Source organism: Mytilus californianus, unplaced genomic scaffold (genome assembly GCF_021869535.1).
Source record: "Mytilus californianus isolate M0D057914Y unplaced genomic scaffold, xbMytCali1.0.p SCAF_2, whole genome shotgun sequence".
NCBI classification, from domain to species: domain Eukaryota; kingdom Metazoa; phylum Mollusca; class Bivalvia; order Mytilida; family Mytilidae; genus Mytilus; species Mytilus californianus.
Genome location: NW_026262668.1, coordinates 132,203,527 through 132,230,796, shown reverse-complemented (window position 1 = coordinate 132,230,796; position 27,270 = coordinate 132,203,527). Strand labels below are relative to the sequence as shown.

The following is a 27,270-nucleotide window of genomic DNA, read 5'->3' as shown; positions in this document are numbered from 1 at the left end:
CACTATAATCACAATCAACGCAATTATATTTCAGTTAATTAAGTTTTCAATTTATATGCGCTTGTGTGAAGTCATATTGGATAAAGTCTTGTTGACCGAAAAGACTTTTTTTGTCTTAGGAGAAATTTGTGAAAGAATATCATAAATGTAAAATTTTATTTTGATTATTTTTTATTCTTTTTTTGTTGTTAATATTTTGCCAAACTGTTTAGCATCTGAAAATCAACAAAGCCCATTTTTTCAGACAGCTCATTGCTAAGTAGGAAATATTAAACCAGGTCCACTGACACACTGTAACCATCAAATTCTGACATAGGTAAGTTTTGTTTTATTCATTTATTAAAAAAAATTAAGTTTTCAAGCAAATTATTGTGGACAAAACTATAGGTTTACTGCATATTATTTATACTGGTAAAATCAAATCTAAAATTAACAATAAAATAAAATGATAACAATGTGCAAAACTTGATGATATAAAACAATTACAAACTTCTTCCGGTTATTATCACATGTCCGTCCGTCCATATGTTACGTTATCATATGCATTTGTCAATAACCCTTTTATGATATCGGAGCTTAAAAAATACCAGAAAAAGGACAACCAGCAAAAAGTCCAATTAATGCTCCGACATCAAATATGAAAATATAATTCTAAAAAGTATCTTTGATCTTTTTAATTGGAGGGTGTCATGGAAAGTAAATTTTTATACGTGTATATGTATATACTTGTATGTTACAAGGATCAATTACTACACAGGTGAATAGTTCTTCAAGGTTTTCTATGTGAACATTAATTTCAAATTATTTTATTTTAGAGCACTTCATTGGAATTTTTAGTTATAAATTTAGTTTTACTTGTGAATTAAAGGCACGTTTACAAACAAATAAATGGTGTGTAAACGTAGCCTTTCATTCAAAAGCTTCGGATTTTTTTCAGTTTGAGACTCATCCGACTCTTCAAACTAATTAACTGCCTCCAAAATAATCCTTATTACTGTGATAAAATCGAAACAGGCCTTACAAATCAATTGATTTTTGGAGAATATAGAAAAAATACTTCTTTATTATTTTTTACTGTTAACACAAAAACCAATAAGTGTCTATTTTCAAGGTACAGCAATCAATTTTAACAAGTTATTTGAAACTTTCTTTTTGTTATGTCATTAACTTGTACCATAGATTTTTAAAGTAGCAAAACTATTTTCATGAATTAAAGGAGACAAAATGGGCGCTAGTACCTCGTTTCCTTAACTTGAAACGTCATATTGTAATTAACCCAATATAATGAAATTAATGTGTGTTTTGGGTGAAAATACAATACAATGAATAATAAATGTAGAACACATTTCTATATATTATGTCGTTAATTTGTAACATAGACTTTTATAGTAATAAAACTATTTTCAATTGAATGAAGACAAAAACGGGACGTATATAAGCTTGGTATAATTTGTGAATTTTTACCTCATGTCCTTAAATGGTAAAATGATGGCTGAAGCAACATACAACACAATGAATTCGAAAAATTAGAAAATGCATTATAAAATAATTTTGATACTTTTGCTGATAAATTTAGTACAGAACGTCTTGTTTAAATAACATACATGTACAAAAACATTCACATAAATGATATGTCAACATATATAATAAACTGTTAACACAGAGATATGTCTCGCCTATTTGTTATTTTGATAAATGCAAATGTTGAAATTAAAATAGCAATACTTTAACATGTGTGTGTTTTTTGCTGTGCATGAACTGATTTTGTGTCATGGATGGATACCCCATCTCCTTTCATTTTCTATTAAGTTATGCAAATATTCTAAGCCAATGAACCATGACTGAAGGTACAGGGCTAAACAATCTCCACGGAAATGAGATGTGCCAATGCTAATACAACTGCATACCATATACCATTGACTTTTCATAAGTCGTTCCTTTTAAACAAACATTAACTTGTAAACTATGTAAAAGTTTCAAAGTCAATGAACCATAATGAGGGGGTGGGGTTATATAATCTCCATGGAAATGAAACTTGCAAATACCAATACATTTGCATACCAAATATCATTGACTTAACATTAGTGGTTCATCTTAAACTGACCTATTAAATCACAAACTAATACATGTAAACTAAGCAAAAGTTTCAAAGTCAATAGACCATGACAAGGGGTAAGGACCAAATATTCTCCATAGAAATGAGATGTACAAATGCTTATACAACTGCATACCAATTATCATTGACCTACCACTAACGGTTCCCCTTAAACTGACATAATCACAAACTAAAACATGAAAACTAAGCAAAAGTTTCAAAGTCAATAGACCCTGACTGAGGGGGGGGGGGGGCAAAAAATCTCCATGGTAAAGAGATGTGCCAATGCTAATACAACTGCATACCAAATATTGACCTACCACTGGTGGTTCACCATACACAAGACCTAATCACAAACTAATACATTGTTGACACCGCCGACTCCGACGCCGGAAACAGCATACCTATGTCTCGCTTTTTGACTCCGTCAAGGCGAGACAAAAATTACAGAGTAAAAAATTCAATAAAATTATACATATCAAGTTTGAAAGTAAATTAAATATATAAAAAAGCAAATGCAAAAATCGATATTTCAAAATATTAAATGATACTGAAGATATATAATACGTGATAAAAATATATAAGATATAAAAAGCTAAAAATATATTAATTTCAAGTAAAATATAAGGTAAAGATTCGATTTTCCTTTAAAAAAAAAATTAAATGCAATATCAAATAAAAGATAAGGTAAAGATTCAATTTTCATTTAAATTTTTGTTAAATGCATCTGTTTTCTGAGTATACATATATAAAAACAAATTATGAATCGACTGTCTCATCGTCTTTTAAGGAATACTTGAATAACATGAAGTAAAATGAAGTTCAGTGATATAAACATCATAATTCCCTCATTACTGGCTAGCTAAAATGTTATTGCACGGTCTTTAATTAAACGTTGTCACTCTCCTACACTTTATCTTGATTCATACATTAAACCTTCAAAAAAAATATACAAATAATAAGTAATTGTTTATATAGGAATTCATAACTGTGTTTGTGTGCGAGTATTAAAAAGTCTTAAACACAAGTAGCAGTAAAATGGAGAGAAAAAGAATAAATACTCTACGCACTTCTTTGATCCGCCAAGTTTAACCCATCGTTTTTTTGGAAATTCCTGTTATTTTCCATTCATTCTGTAAGTTGATATAGTCGTGCATTTGATTTGTCATGTGTTATGGACTTCCACTTTTTTTTAAATTTACCTTGGAGTTCGGTATTTTTGTTAATATTTTTTTTATAAATGAAACGATTCTATTTTGGATTAATGTTTACAGATATTCGACCCTTTTATTGTCTGTGAATTTTCAATTTGCTTATTTCTACTTCCTTCGTGTTCTACTTAGTAACTTAGTCATTCACAACAACTCGTTGCATCAATTAATACGTTCAAGTAATCATTTAATAACATTAGCTGTCAATAAATCTTTCCTCCCCACGATCTATCTACTGTCAATAAATCCGTCCTCCCCACGATCTATCTACTGTCAATAAATCTGTCCTCCCCACGATCTATCTACTGTCAATAAATCTGTCCTCCCCACGATCTATCTACTGTCAATAAATCTGTCCTCCCCACGATCTATCTACTGCCAATAATTCTGTCCTCCCCACGATCTATCTACTGTCAATAAATCTTTCCTCCCCACGATGTATCTACTGTCAATAAATCTTTCCTCCCCACGATCTATCTACTGTCAATAAATCTGTCCTCCCCACGATCTATCTACTGTCAATAAATCTGTCCTCCCCACGATCTAACTACTGTCAATAAATCTGTCCTCCCCACGATCTATCAACTGTCAATAATTCTGTCCTCCCCACGATCTATCTACTGTCAATAATTCTGTCCTCCCCACGATCTATCTACTGTCAATAAATCTGTCCTCCCCACGATCTAACTTCTGTCAATAAATCTGTCCTTCCCACGATCTAACTACTGTCAATAAATCCGTCCTCCCTTACGATCTATCAACTGTCAATAATTCTTTCCTCCCCACGATATATCTACTGTCAATAATTCTGTCCTCCCTACGATCTATCTACTGTCAATAAATCTTTCCTCCCCACGATCTATCTACTGTCAATAAATCTGTCCTCCCCACGATCTATCTACTATCAATAAATCTGTCCTCCCCACGATCTATCTACTGTCAATAAATCTGTCCTCCCCACGATCTATCTACTGTCAATAAATCTGTCCTCCCCACGATCTATCTACTATCAATAAATCTGTCCTTCACACGATCTATCTACTGTCAATAAATCTTTCCTCCCCACGATCTATCTACTGTCAATAAATCTTTCCTCCCCACGATCTATCTACTGTCAATAAATCTGTCCTCCCCACGATCTATCTACTGTCAGTAAATCTGTCCTCCCCACGATCTATCTACTGTCAATAATTCTGTCCTCCCCACGATCTATCTACTGTCAATAATTCTGTCCTCCCCACGATCTATCTACTGTCAATAAATCTGTCCTCCCCACGATCTATCTACAGTCAATAAATCTGTCCTCCCCACGATCTATCTACTGTCAATAAATCTGTCCTCCCCACGATCTATCTACTGTCAATAAATCTGTCCTCCCCACGATCTATCTACTGTCAATAAATCTTTCCTCCCCACGATCTATCTACTGTCAATAAATCTGTCCTCCCCACGATCTATCTACTGTCAATAAATCTGTCCTTCCCACGATCTATCTACTGTCAATAAATCTGTCCTTCCCACGATCTATCTACTGTCAATAATTCTGTCCTCCCCACGATCTATCAACTGTCAATAAATCTGTCCTTCCCACGATCTATCTACTGTCAATAAATCTGTCCTTCCCACGATCTATCAACTGTCAATAAATCTTTCTTCACACGATCTGATCTATCAACTGTCAATAAATCTGTCCTCCCCACGATCTATCCACGATCTATCTACTGTCCTCCCCACGATCTATCCACGATATATCTACTGTCCTCCCCACGATCTATCTACTGTCTTTCCTTCCCACGATCTATCTACTGTCCTCCAAACAATCTTTCTACTGTCCTCCCCAAGATCTATCTACTGTCCTCCCCACGATCTTTCTACTGTCCTCCCCACGATCTATCTACTGTCCTCCCCACGATCTATCTACTGTCTTCCCTCCCCACAATCTATCTACTGTCCTCCCCACGATCTATCTACTGTCCTCCCCACGATCTATCTACTGTCTTTCCTCCCCACGATCTATCTACTGTCCTCCTCACGATCTATCTACTGTTCTCCCCACGATCTATTTCCTCCCCATGCTCTATCTACTGTCCTCCCTACGATCTATCTATCGTCCTCCCCACGATCTATCTACTGTCCTCCCCACGATCTATCTACTGTCTTTCATCCCCACGATCTATCTACTGTCCTCCCCAAGATCTATCTACTGTCTGTCCTCCCCACGATCTATCTACTGTCCTCCCCACGATCTGTCTACTGTCTTTCCTCCCCCCCGATGTATCTACGGTCCTCCCCACGATCTATCTACTGTCCTCCCCACGATCTATCTACTGTCTTTTCTTCCCACGATCTATCTACTGTCCTCCCCACGATGTATCTACTGTCCTCCCCATGATCTATCTACTGTCTTCCCCACGATCTATCTACTGTCCTCCCCACGATATATCTACTGTCTTTCATCCCCACGATCTATCTACTGTCTGTCCTCCCCACGATCTATCTACTGTCCTCCCCACGATCTGTCTACTGTCTTTCCTCCCCCCGATGTATCTACGGTCCTCCCCACGATCTATCTACCATTCCTTCCCACGATCTATCTACTGTCCTCCCCACGATCTATCTACTGTCCTCCCCACGATCTATCTACTGTCCTCCCCACAATCTATCTACTGTCTTTCCTCCCCACAATCTATCTACTGTCCTCCCCACGATCTTTCTACTGTCCTCCCCACGATCTATCTACTGTCTTTCCTCCCCACGATCTTTCTACTGTCCTCCCCACGATCTATCTACTGTCCTCCCCACGATCTATCTACTGTCTTTCCTCCCCACAATCTATCTACTGTCCTCCCCACGATCTTTCTACTACTGTCCTCCCCACGATCTATCTACTGTCCTCCCCACGATCTATCTACTGTCTTTCCTCCCCACGATCTATCTACTGTCCTCCCCACGATCTATCTACTGTCCTCCCCACGATATATCTACTGTCTTTCCTCCCCACGATCTATCTACTGTCCTCTCCACGATCTATCTACTGTCCTCCCCACGATCTATCTACTGTCTTTCCTCCCCACAATCTATCTACTGTCCTCCCCACGATCTTTCTACTACTGTCCTCCCCACGATCTATCTACTGTCCTCCCCACGATCTATCTACTGTCTTTCCTCCCCACGATCTATCTACTGTCCTCCCCACGATCTATCTACTGTCCTCCCCACGATCTATCTACTGTCTTTCCTCCCCACGTTCTATCTACTGTCCTCCCCACGATCTATCTACTGTCCTCCCCACGATGTATCTACTGCCAACTCGGTATTTTTCGGTTTGAAATACCAAGGGTGCATTATTTTCTAAGCTTTGTTTTTATGATGGTAATTTTACAGAATATACAAATAAAAGGTGTGGTATGATTGCCAATGAGACAACTCTCCACTAGAGACCAAATGACATAGACGTTAACAACTATAGGTCACGTACGGCCTTCAACAATGTACAAAACCCATACCGCATAGTCAGCTATAAAAGGCCCCGAAATGACAAATGTAAAACAATTCAAACAAGTAAGCTTACGGTCTGATTTATGTACAAACCAATAAACGAAAAAAATCAAATATGATACACAGCAACAAACGACAACCACTAAATTGACTCCTGACTTGGGACATGCACATACATAAGTTTGCAGGGTTAAACTAGTTTGCTGGCGCCAAACCCTCCCCCTAACCTGGGACAGTGGTGTAATAGTACAACATAAGGACAAACTATTAAAATCAATTGAAAGGGGCTGAACTCATCAGATCGATCCAGCAGAAAAACATCTTACAAAAGCACAGGTTTTAAGAAATCAACGAATTTATCAACAGCCACCAAAAAAAAATAATTGAAATTGTCGCGGTACTTAAAGTATCATTAATTAATATCTTTTTTCGACCATTTTACCAAGTAAGGTTAAAGCAATTAAATATGATGTTCTTGCTTCTTGTCACTGGAAAATACAGGTATTGAAACGTGCAGAATAGCCAAAAAAAAATATTGTTTTGGAAATATTATAGGGAGTAAATGATAGTTTACCTGCTAAGCATGCTGTAAGGAAGCAAGCTACGTTTCCACAAATCATTGCTCTCACCACCACTTTGGTGAGATCCTGCTTTCGAGTAGGTGCCATGGCCCCTAGGGCTCCAAGCATAATGCCAATAGAACCGACATTTGAAAACCCACATAAGGCATAAGTCGCAATTACCATTGACCTATCCTAGAGAAGAAACAAAAGAGATCTATCTACCAGTTACTTGCTACGACTTCATGATTGTCTTCGAATAACATGCTTGTAGTTCGGTCAAATGCTTGTAGTTCGGTCAAATGACATTTTGTCAACAGTACCTGCTGCTGGTGATTTTAAATGTATATTTTATAGCTAATGATAATAATTTAGTCGGTGTGACAGAGATAAAATTCCTCAACATCATTTATTGATATAGTTGTTCAACCCATTATGGCAAATAAGATGTATTATTTATATATTTATAGTACACTATCTAGGCTAGCAGGAGAACCACTGTGAGTACAACAAAAAAAGGGAGATGTATTCACTTTAGCTGAATTTGTGCTTTACTTTTTGTGTAAAAAATCTTGCAATGAGATCAAATACTTCAAATCTCACAATGATTAGGACTATGTAGACTAGCATTGATATAGTCCAAACTAACCCATTAATTATTTAACTAGACTATATACATACAAAATAAAAATCTATAAAGGAATCTTTTACTTTTACTACAGTCAAATATTACAGGTAAAACTATTTGATAACTTCCTTAAAGAATGAAACAGGTATAAAGATAATGCAACGTCATCATTAACCCAGTCGCAAACAAATCCTACTAAAAGTTGTAGGCAAGTTTTTGGCAACAGCATACATATTTTCAGTTAAACAAATGTTATTGGCAAAAACAAAGCAAAAATGATAACACTTAAGTTAATCACACTTAGAACGTCTTAATCATGCAAATACTTACTTACAATTTTAAATGATATAATATTCAGGCATCTAAATTTAAGAAAATTAGAAAAGATAGAAAATATTTTGAAAAAATGAGATGATAAGAAGTGTTTATCTTCACATAAATACACGTGTATGTTTATTTTCACATTAGTACACGCAGCATATTTTAACGTTTAAAAGTGTGCTGTATATTTGTAAGAAGGGATACAATAATGCACCAACACAAAGTTAATCGAACATCAAATAAACATATTTGTTGATGTGGAATAGGAAAAATCTTCAGTGTGAATTGGGAAATGTAGTATTTTAAATAAAATTATTCTACTACAGCAGTCCGAGTTTTCGTTAATTGAAAATTGTTTTTATTTTTCAGTTAGTCTTCCAAATTTGATAAAGGCCTTCAAACTTTTTGCATTTAAAGAAAAACTGCAAAATTAGCATCAAGTTGAGATCTTGTCACTAACATCTAAACTAGAGTCATAACCTTCCTTAAAAGATATTCTGTCACAGGAAGTCTTATCATAGATGTTAATGTGGTAATACTTTATTTTTGGTTAAAGATGTGACTCATATCTTATTATGTTAAAAAAAAAAACACACACGCGTATGTCGTCTTGTTTAAAATCATGTTACATGTGATGCGTTTCCATAATTAAAACACACTGACATCTGACATTCATCAATTCAATTGTCAGATTTAAATTATTCATTTCATTTACCAATAATAAATTTTGAAAGGATAGACGAATTTACTATCTGGCATTTTAAAAGGCCATAACTGCTATCGTGAAGACATGTAAGACGAGGGAATAAAATTTGACTTCTTTTTGCGTATATTGTGCCGTTGGCTTATGACGTTAAGTGGTCATCGCCTATGACAAGTATTGATTTGATTTATAAAACATTTTGGGAATTATAAGTTATAGCATATTTAATTTATTTTCAAAAACCATATCATATACAATGATTTTGTCTGAGCAAAATGATTCATTAGTTGCAAAAATGGTTTTGAACTAGCTTTCGGTAACTGTAAGTACTCTAAGATTAATACTTTGTGTCTTTAAGTCTTTTTGTTAGTTGTTTTTTCCCTTTTGTAGATATGCTGAGTCAAGCCTTTTTAAACTGATTATATAGTTTGATCATATATTGTGCTATAACACCAGGCTGTTCCAGGCTAGGTGGACGTTGAACACTCGCTTACATGTTTAACCTCGCCATATTATGTGTTTGTCTGTTCCCAGTCAAGAGACTGTAATTCATTGGTTGTCGTTGGTCGACGTCTACCATATTTGGTTAAATTTTCGGTTGTCGTTTTGTACACGAATCAGGCAATCAGTTTTTTTTTGTGTTTGAATTGTTTTACATTTTGTTATGTCGGGGCCTTTGATAGCTGACTCTACGGTATGGGCTTTGTTCATTATTGGAGACCTTACGATGACCTACTGTTGAGTACAACTCAGTTATTTTGTCTATTGTGGACTGTTTCATTTGCAATCATGCCACATCTTCCTATTTCTATTTTTATGTAAATTGTTCAATAAAGAAAAAAACATTTGAACAATAACGCTAAAGTGTTTAGTAAAGTGATAAATGCATGTACTGAACAGAATTATTCAGATAATACTAGAAATACGTCAATAAATAAGTTACCCAACAATACAAAAAACCATCTAGCGGTCAACATACAGCAATAAGTATAAAATAAGGAGATGTGGTATGATTGCCAATGAGGCAACTTTCCCCCAAAGTTCAAATGAAGTGGATGTAAGCAATTATAGTCAACTGTACGTCCTTCATCAATGAGAAAAAAACCATACCATATAGTCGGCTATAAAAGGCCCCGACATGAAAAATATGAAACAATTCAATTGAGAAAACTAACGCCCTGACTATTTAAGATAACAAAACTCATTCTAATATACGAATAAACTTGAATAATTAAGAAAAATAAATAAAATACCAAAATATTTAAGATATCACCTTTAACTTTTTGAATAATTCAGATAAGTCATGAAACATCTAAACGATAAAGGCACCATTTGCAAAATAATATATGACATACCTGAATGATTCCTCCAACGAGAGTGTGATTGAAATCCAGATAATGGATATCCCGACCAACATATGTATAGTTTCCTGTGTAACTGCTGTTAAGAGCTGGTAGTCCCATATACCATGTTAGGTTGGCCCTATTGTCTATGTATTTGGATAGTTCATTGTAAGCAACGAACTCGTTGATGAAAGTTTTGATTCCGATTAGTTCTCCAAGCACACGACAATCAGTATGGTGGACGCCCATTACCCACGACATAGGCCAAAATACATAGGAGCAAATGAACTAAAATGAAAAGTAATATCAGATAAATTTACATTGCAAAATGTTGTAATAAATTGTAATAAATTGTCATATTGTTTTTACAATGCACCATGACCAAAGGTTAGTCATGACCGTGATACTATTTACCTTTTTTTTTACAAGATTATTTATGATTGCTACTTTGGCCAGTAATCTTTAACTTGCAAGCTTTAATTTTAAATACATCCTGTTCTTTCTGAAAAAGCAATGATATCCGTAGCATGTCTATGTAGATAAAAAATGATTGCAAGAAGTCTTTTTCGAGTTCATTCATAGTCTGAAGAATTTTCATAATTCTGTAGTAATCACTTTCTTATTTTTAGAAGCGTTAAAAAATGACAAAAGTGTTTTTACCCAAATGGTCAAAATTGGAAAATGGGCAAAGCCGATTGAAATTTGAATATTAGAGTATTAGAGACTATATGATATACTTCAAAATATTTTTCTAATTTACACTCATCCGAAATCGAAATGTACTTAAATCTTCCTATATCTATTAAATGCTGATGTTGTAGACAAGTTACTTACATTTCGATAATTTTACGCTATTTTGTTAAGTTTTGCATGATCATCCGGATACAAAATATTTTTCAATCTCAAAAGCAATAAGTAGTTAAACTTCAGACAGAACTTTGGTTAGTGTTTAGCTTTTAATTTCTTTAAAGTATTATTATGTTTTCGAAATAAATATGCTTCGTATACAAATATATTTCATTTGTTGAAGGCAAATTTCCATTATTATTCCTTGTTCATGACTAAACACTGGATAGAACTTGTAACTGGATCTTTACTTGTCATGAGCATCACCAATTGTAAGGTTGCTTTTGTTTCTGGAGCATTAGAACTCTCTCATATATTTTGTTTTACTCAGTCTAGGATTGCGTCTTTTCTACTGTAAATTGTTTTGGTTTTAGAGGAGAGAAAAAAATATTTCCTCCTATGCCCCAATGTAGAAAATGACCAGTCCACAAACAAATAGTTTAAATTGCCTGTTCTTTGACACCCATAAGGTTCTCCTATAAAACAATCATCGTCATTTTGTATGCCAGACGCGCGTTTCGTCAAAAAATAACTCATCAGTGACGCTCGAATCAAAAACGTTAAAAAGGGCAAATAAAGTACGAAGTGTGAAGAGCATTGAGGACCCAAAATTCTGAAAATAATTCAACACTAAAGAACAATGCTAGAATTAAAACCAAATTTGAAACTTCAATTTAATATCTAACATATCAAACTGGTACTACATTCTACATACCTGAAAAGTAAGAAGTTCATGCTCTGGTGGATATAAGCCTGCTCTCTCTCCAAACCACGTTAAAGTGGCATTTACAAACTGAAGAAGTGATATAAAGGCTATGAGATTTACAGCAATATTGGCAACAAGTTTCACCGACATACATGCTCCATTCGATGCAGCTTCCACTATATTCCTTTCTTTCCTGTAATATAAACGTTTTCTCTCATTCTATATAAAAATAAGAAGATATGGTATAAATGCCAATGAGACAACTCTCCAACAGAGACCAAATGCATACAAGTTAGTAACTATAGGTCACCGTTGGGCCTTCAACAATGTGCAAAACCTCATACCGCATAGCAAGCTTTAAAAGGCCCCGAAATGACATATTTAAAACAATTCAAACGAAAAATCTAACGGCCTGATTTATGTACAAAACAATAAACGAAAAACAAATATCATATACATGAACAGGACAACCACTGAATTATAGGCTTCTGGCTTGGGACAGGGTCATACAGAATGTGGCGGGGTAAAACTTGTTTGCTGGCGCCAAACCCTCCCACTAACCCGGGACAGTGGTGTAACAGTACAATATAAGAACAAACTATAAAAAATCAGTTAAAAAGGGCTGAACTCAAAAGATCGATACACAGCAGAAAACAACTGACAAAAACACAGATCGGACGTGGCAGGGAATTTATACATTCCTCACAATTTTTGACATTTTTTGCCTATTATGTCTGGGTTTTTTTTTCTCACACATTGTTGTCAACATAATGGAATTCTATGCGATTTTCATACAAGTGAGAGGTTTAGCTAGCTATAAAACCAGGTTTAACCCACCATTTTCTACATAAAGAAATGCCTGTACCAAGTCAGGAATATGACAGCTGTTTTCCATTCATTTGATGTGTTTGAGCTTTTGGTTTTGCCATTTGATAAAGGACTTTCCGTTTTTCAATTTCCTTGGAGTTCTGTATTTTTGTTAGTTTACTTTTCACAAAAAAGACACAAAAGTACAGATCTGAGAGTACTCGCAGTTACTGAAAGCTAGTGCAAAGCCAATTACAACTCTTAAAAAAATTATGTATCTAAGACTAAAATATCGATCAGTAGACAATGCTATATAAAAAAAGGTGGTCAATTAAAGGCTTTGACACCCCTTCCAACAAATATCGTATGTTCTCCTCTTTATTTATGTCTTGAATTTGTCAAATTTATTACTAGAGTGTTGTCTTCCTGGCGTTTCCGTTAAATCGTCTTTTATTTATTAACACGAAGAGGTAATTACTTAATTATGAAAAAAAAACAAGTAAAGTCTTCCTACAAACACTGTCATTAGTTTCGAAAAAAAAATGTGTATACAGGTTATTAAAAGGCGCACTCAGTCTAAAGGCTGATTTGACAGTGAATCTATGAAACAGAAACGAACATTGTGGTAAATTTAACAAACAGACATATGAGATGGATATACAGTTCATGATATAATAGCATGAATTATTCATAAATAACTTAATATCACAAATACTGTTCTCACGTTAACCACTTAAGACTGTTTGGGCACACAATTTTGTCAATATAACGGAATGTATACAACTGACATACAAGTGAGAGGTTTATTTAGCTATAAAACCAGGTTTAGCCCAGCATTGTCTTCGGAAAATGAAGAAAATACCTGTACCAAGTTAGGAATATGACAGTTGTTTTCCAATATATTGGTTGATATAGTCGAGCTTTTGGTTTCGTCTGTTTTCATGGACTTCTCCGTTTTTAATTTACATTGGAGTTCGGTATTTTTGTGATGACATTTTTTTAACATAAAATAAAAAATATGTGTTATCATTGCCAGTGAGCCAACTACTCATTGTACCAAATGACATAGATGAGAACAATAACAAAATCCAGAAAAGCGCTTCGGACGCAACTAATTTATAAAGCATTATTTTCATTTGCAGATCACCTTATGTCCTTTAACAGGGACCAAACTCCATACCGTATAGTAAGCGATAAAAGGTCACGATATGACAAAGTGTGAAACAATCTGAAAAAGAAAACCAACGGGCTGATTAATATTTCACCAATGAACGAAAAACAAAATTGACAGACAGCAATCAATATCAACCACCGGATAACAGGTTTGGAATATGCACTGGAAGATTGTGTCGGGGTTTATCATGTTTGTTAATTTTCAACCCTCTCCATTACTGTGGACAATGTTGTTATAACACGCATATGACAAACAGTAAACTTCAGTTGGGAAGGGTTTGACTCATCAGACGGGTACTTAGCACAACGCCAAATAACCAGAAGACAAAAACACAAAGTACCAATCTGAAAGTACTTGCAATAAGATTCTAGTTCAAAGCTCAATTTTAAGTAATGACTGAATCATGTTATCCCAGACTAAAACATCACTCATCACACCTCCGACATGTTCAACGTAAAGACGTAATAACCAGTCTGAGAATAGCCTGGAGATGTTCAATGCCATAATAGAAGTATGTAGTGTTAATACGTGAATACATGTTTAGTTTTATATTAAACTATTAAAAATACAAAAATGAACACTCAATTTGAGTATCAATAATGACAATATTCAAAGATCCTACTATTTGCTTAGCTTTAAAAATAAATGTATTCAAAGGAACATTAGTACATGTTGATCGCATCTTGATTTGTTAGCCCTACAAACAGCATGCATAAAACTTTCGTCAGTTAATTTCTAAATGAATATTCCCTTGAAGAGGCTATAAACCCTAGAGAATGACATGGATGGTTTTACCATTAAATGTTTTTGTATTAACCTAGCAGTGAAAAAAGGGAGATGATACCAAGGTTATATACATTTGTGATAGCCTGTTATTTCATGTATTTTGTATATTTTTATATTCTTAGTACTTGATATTAGTATATACTTGAATAAAGTTATATTGTTAGCTTATAAATTACATTTTGTAATTAAGGATTAGCATTGTGTATTATTCTATTTTAACTTATTGACATGGGCTATTGACGGACGAATTCTCATCTCATGTTTTGGTTAAGTCTGATTTCACTGTGAGTCATAATCGGTGATCAAGTTTTGTTTTAAGGCGAATTCATAAATGTTCCTTAAACCCTAAAAAAATTTAAATCCATCAGTACATATTTATTCCTTACCTCTAACATTTGACCGGTTGTGAAAGTTTTTTTAATGAACCAGTGTTTACAGAGTGAGAACTCGCATAGCAGGTGATGCATACACAGCAGGATACGCTTGTACTGTCGACACAACCGGTCTCGTTCCTTTTGGAGCTCATGCGATCACGTAAGGGTTTCTTTGTTACATTGATACGCTTGCACTGTCGACACAACCGGTCTCGTTCCTTTTGGAGCTCATGCGATCACGTAAGGGTTTCTTTGTTACATTGATACGCTTGCACTGTCGACACAACCGGTCTCGTTCCTTTTGGAGCTCATGCGATCACGTAAGGGTTTCTTTGTTACATTGATACGCTTGCACTGTCGACACAACCGGTCTCGTTCCTTTTGGAGCTCATGCGATCACGTAAGGGTTTCTTTGTTACATTGATACGCTTGCACTGTCGACACAACCGGTCTCGTTCCTTTTGGAGCTCATGCGATCACGTAAGGGTTTCTTTGTTACATTGATACGCTTGCACTGTCGACACAACCGGTCTCGTTCCTTTTGGTGTTCATGCGATCACGTAAGGGTTTCTTTGTTACATTGATTTGACTTCGTTAAGATTTATAGTAGATTTATACCGATTTTTTTTTAAATTCTAAAATCAAGTTTATTGCACTATATGCTGTTATAAAAATACCATGTCCACATCATTTGACAGGGTATCCCTGTAAGGTTTGTTTTGATGAACAAACAAGGAGATTGTTCAGTAAATAATAATCAATTGTTAGATTTACATTCAATGTCTACAACAGATTACTACAGAATTTATTTCCTGGAAAAATGACATTCATGCACCGATTTCACTTTGTATATGTTAGTTGACCTGGTCATGACCCTGTAGATCAACAATTTGACAAAGCTATTTTCATTGTAAGTATATGTACGTAGTTGTGAAATGAAGTATTTACATGATTTTTGTTAATTTTAATTATGTGATTAAAGGAAAGTAGCTGTTTAGATAAGTTGGGGTTTCTCTTGAACTGAATTTTAATGTGCGTATTGTTATGCGTTTACTTTTCTACATTGGCTAGAGGTATAGGGGGAGGGTTGAGATCTCATAAACATTAACCCCGCCGCATTTTTGCGCCTGTCCCAAGTCAGGAGCCTCTAGCCTTTGTTAGTCTTGTATTATTTTTAATTTTAGTTTCTTGTGTACAATTTGGAGTTTAGTATAGCGTTCATTATCACTGAACTAGTATTTATATTTGTTTAGGGGCCAGCTGAAGGACGCCTCCGGGTGCGGGAATTTCTCGCTGCATTGAAGACCTGTTGGTGACCTGCTGCTGTTGTCCGTTCTATGGTCGGGTTGTTGCCTCTTTGACACATTCCCCATTTCCATTTTCAATTTTATTTAATATTTTATCATCGAACATGATCATGACGAAGTCCACAACACTTGGTCGAAAGATCAATTAAGGATAAGCCATAGTAAATGAACCCACATATATTTGCTGTACAAATGTAACATATAATATATATGCATAAAAACAATAATTATATATACAGGCTTATTTCTTTCAAAATTTTACCATGTTTACCACCTGTTTGTATCGAAATATTTAAATAGTATAAAAAATCTTTTTTGAACATGGCATATACATCAATATTTGTAGTTTAAAATTTGAAATGTGAGTGCACTTGTGGATGGAAAATGTAATGATTGTTATTAAAAGATTTATATCGTAATAACTGCTGTCCCAGATTTTACAACCTACTATGAGATTTCTGAATGTTAGGATATGGTGACCAATTTTAACTTTATTTAACAATGTTTTGACTTTTCCCAAAAGACTTTAAAGTATTGACATTCCAGAAAAAAATGTTTATAATCTTTTGTTTGATTACACATGTCACATTTACTGTCTTCTTTTATCTTCCATTGAAAAGGCAGTTGTTTACAAGGAAGGATATGGTGCAACAATTTCCATTTAAATATCTTTAATCCGTTATCTTTTAAATAAATAAATACAAATTTGAGCATTGATTTAATTTGGATTAAAGAATCTAAATTTAGTACACTTTTCCATTTTAAGAAACCTGGAGGCATGTCTTCATTTCTAGTATTATTAACGTGTGTATATATCTGTTTTGTTTCCATTACTTGTAAACATGTTATCTTATTTTTTTCCTTTGTCTTAATGCATAATTTAAGTTTATTTCTTACTTTTGATTTTATTCATTTATCTGATTTAAGTACCTTTAATCATTCATTTAGTATAGCATATTTTAGTTTTAAAATTTCAATCATTAGATTGGATTTTGATGGTACTTTATTAGATATTATACCTTGAGAAATGTTACCATTCTGGTCAATAATATCATTTATATATATATAACGTTTTAATCCATTTTATAAAAAAAACAAACATTTTCCTTGAAACTTTATCATTTTGTCTCCCCCTAAGATTTGTTGTCTTATGTTTTAAAAATTCAAAGCAAATTTGACATTATTTAAATTTCGTACTTTGAACCAGGACTTTACAATTTCTAAGTAGAATTTTTGTAAAGTTTTACGTAGGTTTTGAATGGAGTAAATATTGTCCGGATTCATGTAAAGTAACGTTGAAATCAGCACCAAATTTATTAAAGTAAAATGTCGGAATCACTTTCCAGTTAGCAAAATTATCTGCTGTTAGTCTTTTGACCCACGCTATTTGCAGTGCAGTTATATAATAGTCTATATCTGTCATCTTAAGATATCAGTCGGCTAACTGTGGGATATTTAAACTATGAGTTTTGGTATCAAGCTTAATTTGAAAACCTTTGATGTTGGAATCTTGTCTTATTCTGCAGGACAAAATTTCTACAGCTATAACAAAAATCTGGTAACTTAACGGGCAGCCTTGTCTGATACTGCGCTTAATGTGGTAGGATGATGAGACCCACCCATTGTTCAACAGAAAACCTTTAATATCTTTATACAGAGTTTTGACCATTTTTTAAAAGGATATGGAAGTCCAAATTTCGTTAGCGCTTCATACATAAATGGCCATTCCAAAGAGTCAAAGACTTTGAAAAATCTATGAAGAGCAATGCTCCTTCAAAATTAAAATTTTCTGCATGGTTTTTTATGTCTTGAATCTGACGGTTATTGAAACCTATATACCTAATTTTTCATGTGACCATTTTGCTCACTGTGGATGATTTTAGCTAGTATTGCTTAAGACGTAATGCTAAAGAAAATGCCATAAGTTTTGTGTCAACATTAAGTAAGGTAATTGGTCTGTAGTTGTCCAAAAGAAGAGGGTTGCCTTTTTATATAACAAAGAGACTATCCCTATTTTTTTTGCAATGTATTCATTTCTTCATTTTGATAGCATACGTTTATACAAATTTTAACATCGGTACACTACTTAATTTACCAGAGCAAAGGACAAACAAAACTGTTGTAGGAAGAAACAACATAGACATTGAACATGAATTGGCACAACATAAAACACTGAAAACTAAGGCAAAAGCAATATAAGCCCTTCCAACAGTGGCATCGTTCCAGTTGTTGTAAAATCTCTTTAAAGACATAAAGTTTATAGTTTAAAACGCCAGACGCGCGTTTCGTCTACATAAAACTCTTAAGTGGCACTCGATTCAAAACAATTAGAAGTGCAACCCAATGACGAAGAAAAAAAACATTGAACAATCAAAATGGTTAAGATTGTGCTAAATTTAGCTAAGGCCATCTATGCAGGAGCAGAAATACCTTACAGTTTTGAATGACTTAAAACGTTTTATTTTCTGTGATTTACAGAAAATTACTTTATAACTTATATTTCATGTCAGCACTGGTGCACTGACTACATTGCTTGTGATAGCTTCGGGGAACAATAATGAATAATAGTAAATAAGCTTTGTTTAGAGTCGGCATAATATACAAACAAGGATTAAACATAAACTCTATTGAGCATTTAATCGACATGAAACGAAACGTCGCCTAACATTGACATTAAACCAATTGTTGTTAAAACACATTGAAGATATCAGACTTATAATCTAAAACAACAGACCCACATTTACTCCGTAAGACTCATACTTTACGCTCGGATTCAAAACAATTTGAAAAGCTAAATCAATTACGACTTTAAAGATCATTGAAAGCTTTGAAAATATAAAACCTTGTACCTAATCTGGTTTAAACCATCTATGTGTGGTCGAATTCGGTGATGTAACAAATGAGAAAATAAAGAACGGGATTTGGTTAGTGAAAATCGGTGACATAGATGTTCTATAAAAGTTAATCAACTCATAAGGGAGTCTGTAAAAGATTTGAAAGGATGACATCAACTTTACAATTTGGAAGCCTTGATTAAATAGCTTCCTTGAAAGAAGCAACCCTCTCAAGTAAATTATGATAGAAAACTCAAGCTGTGGAATATAATATCAAATGTTAATGTCAGATTCTTTCTATGTTGGTCGAGAATCTCCCGTATTAATTATACCTCAGAAGAGTAAAGGAACAAGTCAGTCGGCTTGAAGAGGAGAAGAGTAAATTTAGAAGTAACCAGACATTTGGCTTGCAATAATCTGTTAAATTACTAAAGAAATATGCATAACTAATCTTGGTTGACTGCAGGTAAACTGCTTGGAAATGTCTAAATTCATTTCCCTGTAAAATAAAATGAAAATCTAAAGTTATCTTGCGATTACTATTTCGGACTTATCAGTTCGGGCTAGATCAAAACGACCATCAAAGGACAAAATGTATTTCCCAGTAAATGCTGAATTGATTACCATTCAGAGTTAATAAATGTCTAGATTGGGTCATAGTCATTTAGAAAATATTTTCTATTTAGAGACTTATTATACTTACCCACTTTCGATTTTATATACATCTTTATTATGAGCCTTGGACACTTTAGTTTCTGGGTAAGATAGTTTAGCCATGGCTAATGCTGCAGGAGCGGACATTACAGATGCCGATAAAAGATGTTTGGCAGGAACCTATAAATAGAGACAGATAACAAATATTTCTAAAGGAACCACCTGTCAATCAAAAACTGAACCACATTTTTACAGATGTTTATCAGACATTTAGATCAACAACGTACTTAATTACAGTAGGCTGATTACGGATATTTGGGCCTAGCTCATAATTATTGAGTTTAATAAAAGATATACTACATAATACTTTACATAAAAAAACCAACCATTGACATTAACGACGCTGATAAAATGTGTAATATACCTGCAACAAAAGCAAAATATAAGTTCTATGTCCTCCATTTTATTTTGCAAAATCCAAGTTTCACAAAATCAACAAAGGAGAAAAAATTTAAAAGACACTATTTTGGCCTTTTGAATTCATTCAAAAATAAAGAAACTATTGTCTTATCAAATTTAATCCTCCAGATGATCACATGCAATAAGTCTGTCATATGTTTTTTTAAATTGTTTTAATTTTTGAATGTTTTAAAACATATAAAACTGTTGGATTGTTATAAGTAACTGAACGTTCATATCAATTATCGATAATATACATTTTTGGGTTTAAGCGTGACTGACGAAGGTAAATCAGAAAAGCGCTTCGAATACAACAAATCTATAAAGTTTCCATTTGTAAGTTGAACCTTCAAAATTTGCAATTTCCAGTTTGAAATTCTTTGATTGTGCTATAATTTAAATTACAAAATTGACAGATTTGACACTTTTTCTCGATTTTGACATCACCGAATGAGACTTACCATCGAGTTGTGCTTGCATGAGCAACACGACGCGTGCCAAATGTGGAGCTGGAACTTCTTATCCTTTCGGAGGATCTGAGTTAACCCCCGGTTTTGGTGGGGTTTGTGTTGCTAAACCTTTGGTTGCTATGTAGAGGTTAGTGGACGCGACTGCCATGTCGTTATCAGGTTTTAATGTTCCCTTGGTACCTTCCATTGTCTTTTGACGGTGTTGACTGTTCCCTTTTGCCTGTTAAGTTTTTATGCTATCAAACATTTTATATATTTGGCTTTACACGTTTTTGGTCAGGAGCGTACATAGTGAAGAATATTCGAGAACACGTGATTGGCGCACGGATTTGATTTTTTTCTTTTGTCTACTGCTGCTACGGGTGGACTATCACTGCCTGCCAATCACTTTGGTATTGATATGATTGAATTCGAAAGTGTTTTTGTTCATTTCCAGTCCATAAGATTATGTGATTGTGCTTAACTTGAGTTACAAATTACTCGGGCTAAATTGAAACTTTAAAATTAAAAGAGTATACTTATATAACAATTGCACAATATTTGTATCAAATTAGTTCCATTTATCATAGTGACATACAAAATATGAAGTTATAATGATACTATTTCCTTTATATAATTACCCCCATTAAAACATAGGCAGCCATGACACTTCCGGCTATGGTTGCAAATCCGCCTGTCATAATTGCATGGATTTCAGAATTCGTCAACTTTGCCAAGAATGGTCTAATCATCAGTGGAGCTTCACTCTACAAAGTAAAAAATCCCTAATCAACTAGCAACAAACAACTTATATAGTATATATCTGAATACGAATATTGCTAAATGTAAAATTTTACGTTGTTGTCCTCATCAAGCAAGGTGCTCTTAACTTAATTGACAATGTTGAAATAATTATTATTAGTTGAACTGTGTTGTTTAAATGTTGTTTAAATGATGTTTGAATGTTGTTTAAATTTTAAATGTTGTTTAAATTACCCAGAAGATTTCTTTATTCAAAATGATTTTAATAGTTACGAAAAAACTTGAAAGTCTATGTTTTGACATACTTCATATTTTTGTCAAAATATTTGCATTGCTTTCTGTCGATGACACCATTATTCGCTTTTGATAATATTGGAACCTATTATACGAAATGGAAGATGAAAGGGAATTCAATCAATTTTATTTTTGTAGAAGAAAATCTAAACATCAACCAACTTTTAGACATTTTGACCAAGTTTTAGAATAAGATGATTCTTTCTCTTATTCTAGGGTCCTTTTGGTCATATAACTCGTCACATGTTTCGGTTCTTATACATCATTGGCTTCACGTATTTGGATTCGAAATGAAGATAAATCAAGAAAAGCGCGTCGGACGCATAAAATTTATAAAAAGTATTATATTATTTTTTCCATGAGTAAATTCAAGCTAAGTGTACTATATCCGATATCAAAATTCTAAAGCAATAATAATATCTCAAAATTAAAGGCTGTAATGTTAAAATTTAATAAATTATAAAATATATCATTGTTTATTGACTGTTATCTAATGTATTCCTTTCGCCATACCCATTATTGTATTATATTGTTTGTATATATATATTTCTCTAATTCTTTGACAATTTATACCTTTCTGCACTCATTGTATAAAAAAATTTAATCCACGTGTGGTTGCCGGTGATCTCAGAAGATGATTGGACGAGTTTAAAGGTCATAACCTTAATCAGCTAACTGAATGAATCAAAATATGCTAACAGGTGTTAATGAAATTGACAACTTTGTGAAATTTGGAAGGCACTCGAAGGGGATTTTTGTTAAATAAAAAATGAAAATTAATTTTTTAGTCATTAGAGAAACAGAATTAGAGAAATTTCACAAAATTGTCAAAGAATTAGAGAAATTGCTCGTGGATTATCGGATTTATCCAATCTCGATGGTTAAATTATAAATTTTAAAGTCCTCGCCGAGGCTCGGATTTTAAAATTGATAATTTAACTATCTCGATTGGATAAATCCGATAATCCACTGGTATCAATGTAAGAATCTATATTTCTCTAATTCTTTGGCAATCTAACCCTTTCAGGACCCATTGTATAAAAAAAAATTAATCAACGTGTGGCTGCCGATGATCTCAGAAGATGATTGGCTGAGTTTAGGGGTCATAACCCTTATCAGCCCATCGGATGAATCGAAATGTGCTGGTGTAAGAGAAATTGACAACTTTGTGGAATATGGAAAGTACTCGAAGGGGAAATTCGTTTATCAAAAATGAAAATTTATTTGATAATCATTAGAGAAACAGATTCCTACATAGTTACTCGTGGATTATCGGATTTGTCCAATCTCGATAGTAAAATTATGAATTTAACTATCTCGATTGGATAAATTCGATAATCCACTGGTACCAATGTAAGAATCTATATGTAATTATCGTTTTCCTTTTGTTACGAATATGCAACGTTTGATTAATCGATAAAGTTGTCAACTTGTCTCATTGAAGTTTTCCCCGTTTATTTTAGTTGTGATGTTGACTTTGCCCTAATGTAATTCATGGGGGAGGATAACACCTGCTCTCGCTCCGGCTCCATTCTAGTTTTATTCCAGGCTCCCAAATATTTGCTACGGGCTCTTTTTGGTAATGGTTTTTGGACTTCAGGCACTTTCGATAAAGATAGGTTTCCAGCCTCCGAGCTCTGGATGAAGGGATCGGTACACGATACATGGACTCCGGACTACAAACAAATTGTGGAGTACGTATAACAACTCAAATACATTATTCAGTAGGTAAATATTAAATTAAATACCACAACACATACCTGACCTATAAAAATGTTTCCTGCAGCATTTAAGGATTCAGCTGGAGATGTTCCAAGTGCAAATGCGAGAGCACGTGCGATGTACTTGATGATGAATTGCATAACTCCCAAGTAGTATAGAATAGCAATGGCAGTACTAAAAAACACAATTACTGGAAGCACCTGCAATAAATGACAGCACTCTTATTGTATAACTTGACATTACAAGTCCTTGACTTAAATGCGCCTGTCAGCTGTGCAGAGGGATTGTAAAAATCATTGCAGATATAAACATAACATTATTTAAAAAGCCGGCTCGAGAAAACCGTTTTCACAAATCTTATTTTTCTCAAAACACGCAAATTGATTGTAGATCGTAAAGATAATATATTAATTAGCCTATTTAAATACATATTTTGTGTGCAACATCTAACAAGGTTTCCACATCAGTCAATGATAAGATGCTGAAGTTAAGTTATCCATAAAATACTTACAAGGGAGCGATAACATTTAAAATCGCATGAATGAAGCCCATGGTTATGGAAGGGTCGAGCGCTCACAAAAACGTTTAGCCCCGCCACATTCTATATATGCCTGTCCGCAGTCAGGAATCTGTAATTCAGTAGTTGTCGTTGGTTGCTGTCTATCATATCTGTTTATCTTCTATTGTTTTGTACATAAAGGGCGTTGGTTTTCTAGTGTGAATTGTTTTACATGTTGTCATGGATGGGCCTTTGAAAGCTTACTTTACGGTATGGGTTTTTCTCATTGTTGAAGGCCGTACGGTGACCTATAATTGGTAACATCTTTATTGTTTGGTTTCTAATGAATAAGTCTCAATTTTTGCTACATATTCTTTTTTATATTGGAACTAGATGACAGGGTGATCATCTGTGGTGTATCTGTTACAGACATTTTCTAAATTTTGGCATTTTGTAAAATGACTGAATTTTCAGGCAATTTATAAAATGCCTAACCTTGACAGGCATTATATAAAATGACTAAAAATACCTAATCATTTTGTAAAACAACTGAAAATTTGAAGCAAAATTCAGCAAATTGCCTGTTAAGTTTCAGGCAATTTGTAGACAAATTCTTAAAGGTTCTATGGAACCCTGTGTCATGCCTGTGATTGCTGTTGTCAGTGTGTAAAAGTGTAAAGTTGACTGTGAAAAGTTAGTCCATTTATCAGTAAAATACAGAATTAAAAAAAATCAAACTTTTTCTTAAGATGCTATTTTTTTTATCTTGAAGATTATCTTTTGTCCAAGTTTCATAACAATCTATGAAGGGATACAAATTTATCATGTCAAAAAATTTAATCCCAGACTTTCTGTAAATGTTAAATGTAAAAAACTAAGTACATCTATCAGAAAAATACTGAAATTGAAAAACAAAAATATTTTCGAAAGTTTGCTTCAGACATTATCTCTTAAAAAGCTTCTGCCAAAGTTAAATAAAATTCTATGGAGGTTTGACAAAGAAATTGAAGTCCTTTTATCAATAAAATACGGAAAAATGAAAATAATTATTTTCAAAATTTTGCTCCAGATACTGTCTTTTGGTCATAAACAAACTTCTGTCCAAATTTCATAAAATTCCATGAAAATTTGATACAGTTATATTTGACTGAAAAACTTTAACTCTAGACTGAATCTAAAAGCTAAATCCATCTATAAGAAAAATACTGAAAATGAAAATAAAATTTTCAAAAGTTTGCTTATGACATTATCTTTTAATCATAAAAAAAAAGCTTCAGCCAAAGTTTCATAAAATTCAATGAAGGTTTGACAAAGAAATTGAAGTCCATTTATCGGTAAAATATTAAAGAGTTCTCAACGTGCAGAGCTCGGCACTCTTCTTACACAAGGCATTAGATTAAAGTCCCCATTAATAGAAAAAATGCAATTTATACATCCTGCACAACCAAACTGATTCCCATCTATAGCATGGGTTTCACCATACAAGGCCGTGTCCAGTTGTAAACAATTATCGAGTTCTGTGCTTATGTGAATTTTAAACAATTTAGTATAAAATTTATTTTTTTATAATTAAAACTCTTAAAATGCAAGCGTTAAAATTCATTAATTATCATAAGTAAAACTGCTCTGTTGTTCAATACTTTCAATGGCTCAGTGTGTGTTCAGGCGTTTTGTAAAATACCTTTCAATTTTTCCAGTCATTTTGTAAAATGACTGAAAAAATCAGTCAATATATAAAATGCCTGAATCTTGCAGGCATTTTACACAATGCCTAAATTTAGAAAATGCCTGTAACATATCAAAAATTCAAGTACACCTAAAGAATAAACACAGTAGTTAGAGTCTAAATTTGGCGGTGTTAAATAAAATCACACCAAGTTATTAAAAAACTATGACAAGACATTTCATGCAAAACACAAAAAAAAAACAATCAATCAACCTACTGTTGATAACTTTACCTGTTAATGTAATGTTTCTCATAAAAAAAAATGTAGTAGTATTTTTCATCATGCTTGTATTGTAATGTTGTTAATAGAACTAAACACTTAAAAATTATATATCTAAACATGGGAAATTTCTTATATTTTCAACATTTATGCAGCTAAAATGATTCTGTCTTCCGATGGTCTGACCATTATAAATCTGTCTTTCGATGGTCTGACGATTATAAATCTGTCTTCCGATGGTCTGACCATGTTGTCTGACAATTATAAAAAGTTACTGGCTCCTCACAAATACTGCTGATTTAAATTAAGATTTAGTACTCATTCTCCGGCTGTAACCACTTAAAATTTTTCGGCACACATAGTCACCGATCTTTCTGAAAATTGGTTGATATGTATATCCTATTAGCTTAGTCAGAAAAATAATGCCAACCGAAATATATATTGGTTGGTTACCATGGTAACAGTGGAGAAAGTTGAGAATTTTGAGAAAAATACAATATTTGGTGTAGTGTTGTGAAATTATGCGGCTACATCTATTAAAAAGAAACACAAAAACAATTAATTTCAGCCTTGTTTTTATCAAAAATCAAAAAAAGTTATGGGGAATCTACCTAGAAACATCTGAAATTAATTTCTAAAAAATGGTCATTGTGCAATATTCCTCACAATACGAATTATCTCCCTTTGACGGGTTACACTAATGACTGGACCAAAACGAAAATGCTAATTACTTTTATATTTCTTAAAAATTTTGTCATATTTGAATTGCTATAAATTTAGTCCATTTAATACATAAATATAAGAAAAAATATAGAAAACTTTTAAATCTTCATAAAAAGTGACCTGACCAACGCTGACAATGACAGGACCAAATGAAAATGCTCATTACTTTTTTATTTCTTAAAAGATTTATGTTAAATTTGAAATATAATAACATTTGATCATTTAATATATAACTTTATGAAAAAATATAGAAAAAAAATATTAAAAAATTCCGAAAAATTCCGAAAACATGACCCTTCTAACGTTGACAATGACCAACAACAGCAATGACCTAACCGATGAAAATTTCTGTGTTATTTTATATCATTAAAAAAGGGGGGAAAATATATGTTTTTGGGTAAAAAAAAACTTGACCTGACCAATGTTGACTGTGTCCTGATCGTTGTACTACCTAATACTTATTTATATAATATAGGATTTGCTTAAAATTTATATAAAAAAAACCATTAAGATTGAATGGTAAAGTCTTCATCAAATAATAAAAAAAACTGGGAAAAACAGTTAAGGGT

At 33.4% G+C, this 27,270-nt stretch overlaps 1 protein-coding gene across 3 annotated transcripts in view; it reads right to left on the bottom strand.

Moving 5' to 3' along the window:
- Nucleotides 1–335: 335 nt before the first annotated feature.
- LOC127731062 (solute carrier family 28 member 3-like) overlaps nt 336–27,270 on the bottom strand; it is a 170,779-nt gene continuing 143,844 nt past the window's right edge. For all 3 annotated transcript variants that reach the window (XM_052239871.1, XM_052239868.1, XM_052239869.1), the window contains exons 6-12: nt 23,572–23,733; nt 21,397–21,522; nt 19,897–20,027; nt 11,921–12,104; nt 10,372–10,647; nt 7,379–7,559; nt 336–3,031 (exon numbers count right to left, since the gene is read on the bottom strand). In XM_052239871.1, the coding sequence (XP_052095831.1) occupies nt 3,009–3,031; nt 7,379–7,559; nt 10,372–10,647; nt 11,921–12,104; nt 19,897–20,027; nt 21,397–21,522; nt 23,572–23,733 (1,083 nt within the window). In that variant the 3' untranslated portion in view covers nt 336–3,008. The remainder of the gene's footprint in view (nt 3,032–7,378; nt 7,560–10,371; nt 10,648–11,920; nt 12,105–19,896; nt 20,028–21,396; nt 21,523–23,571; nt 23,734–27,270) is intronic.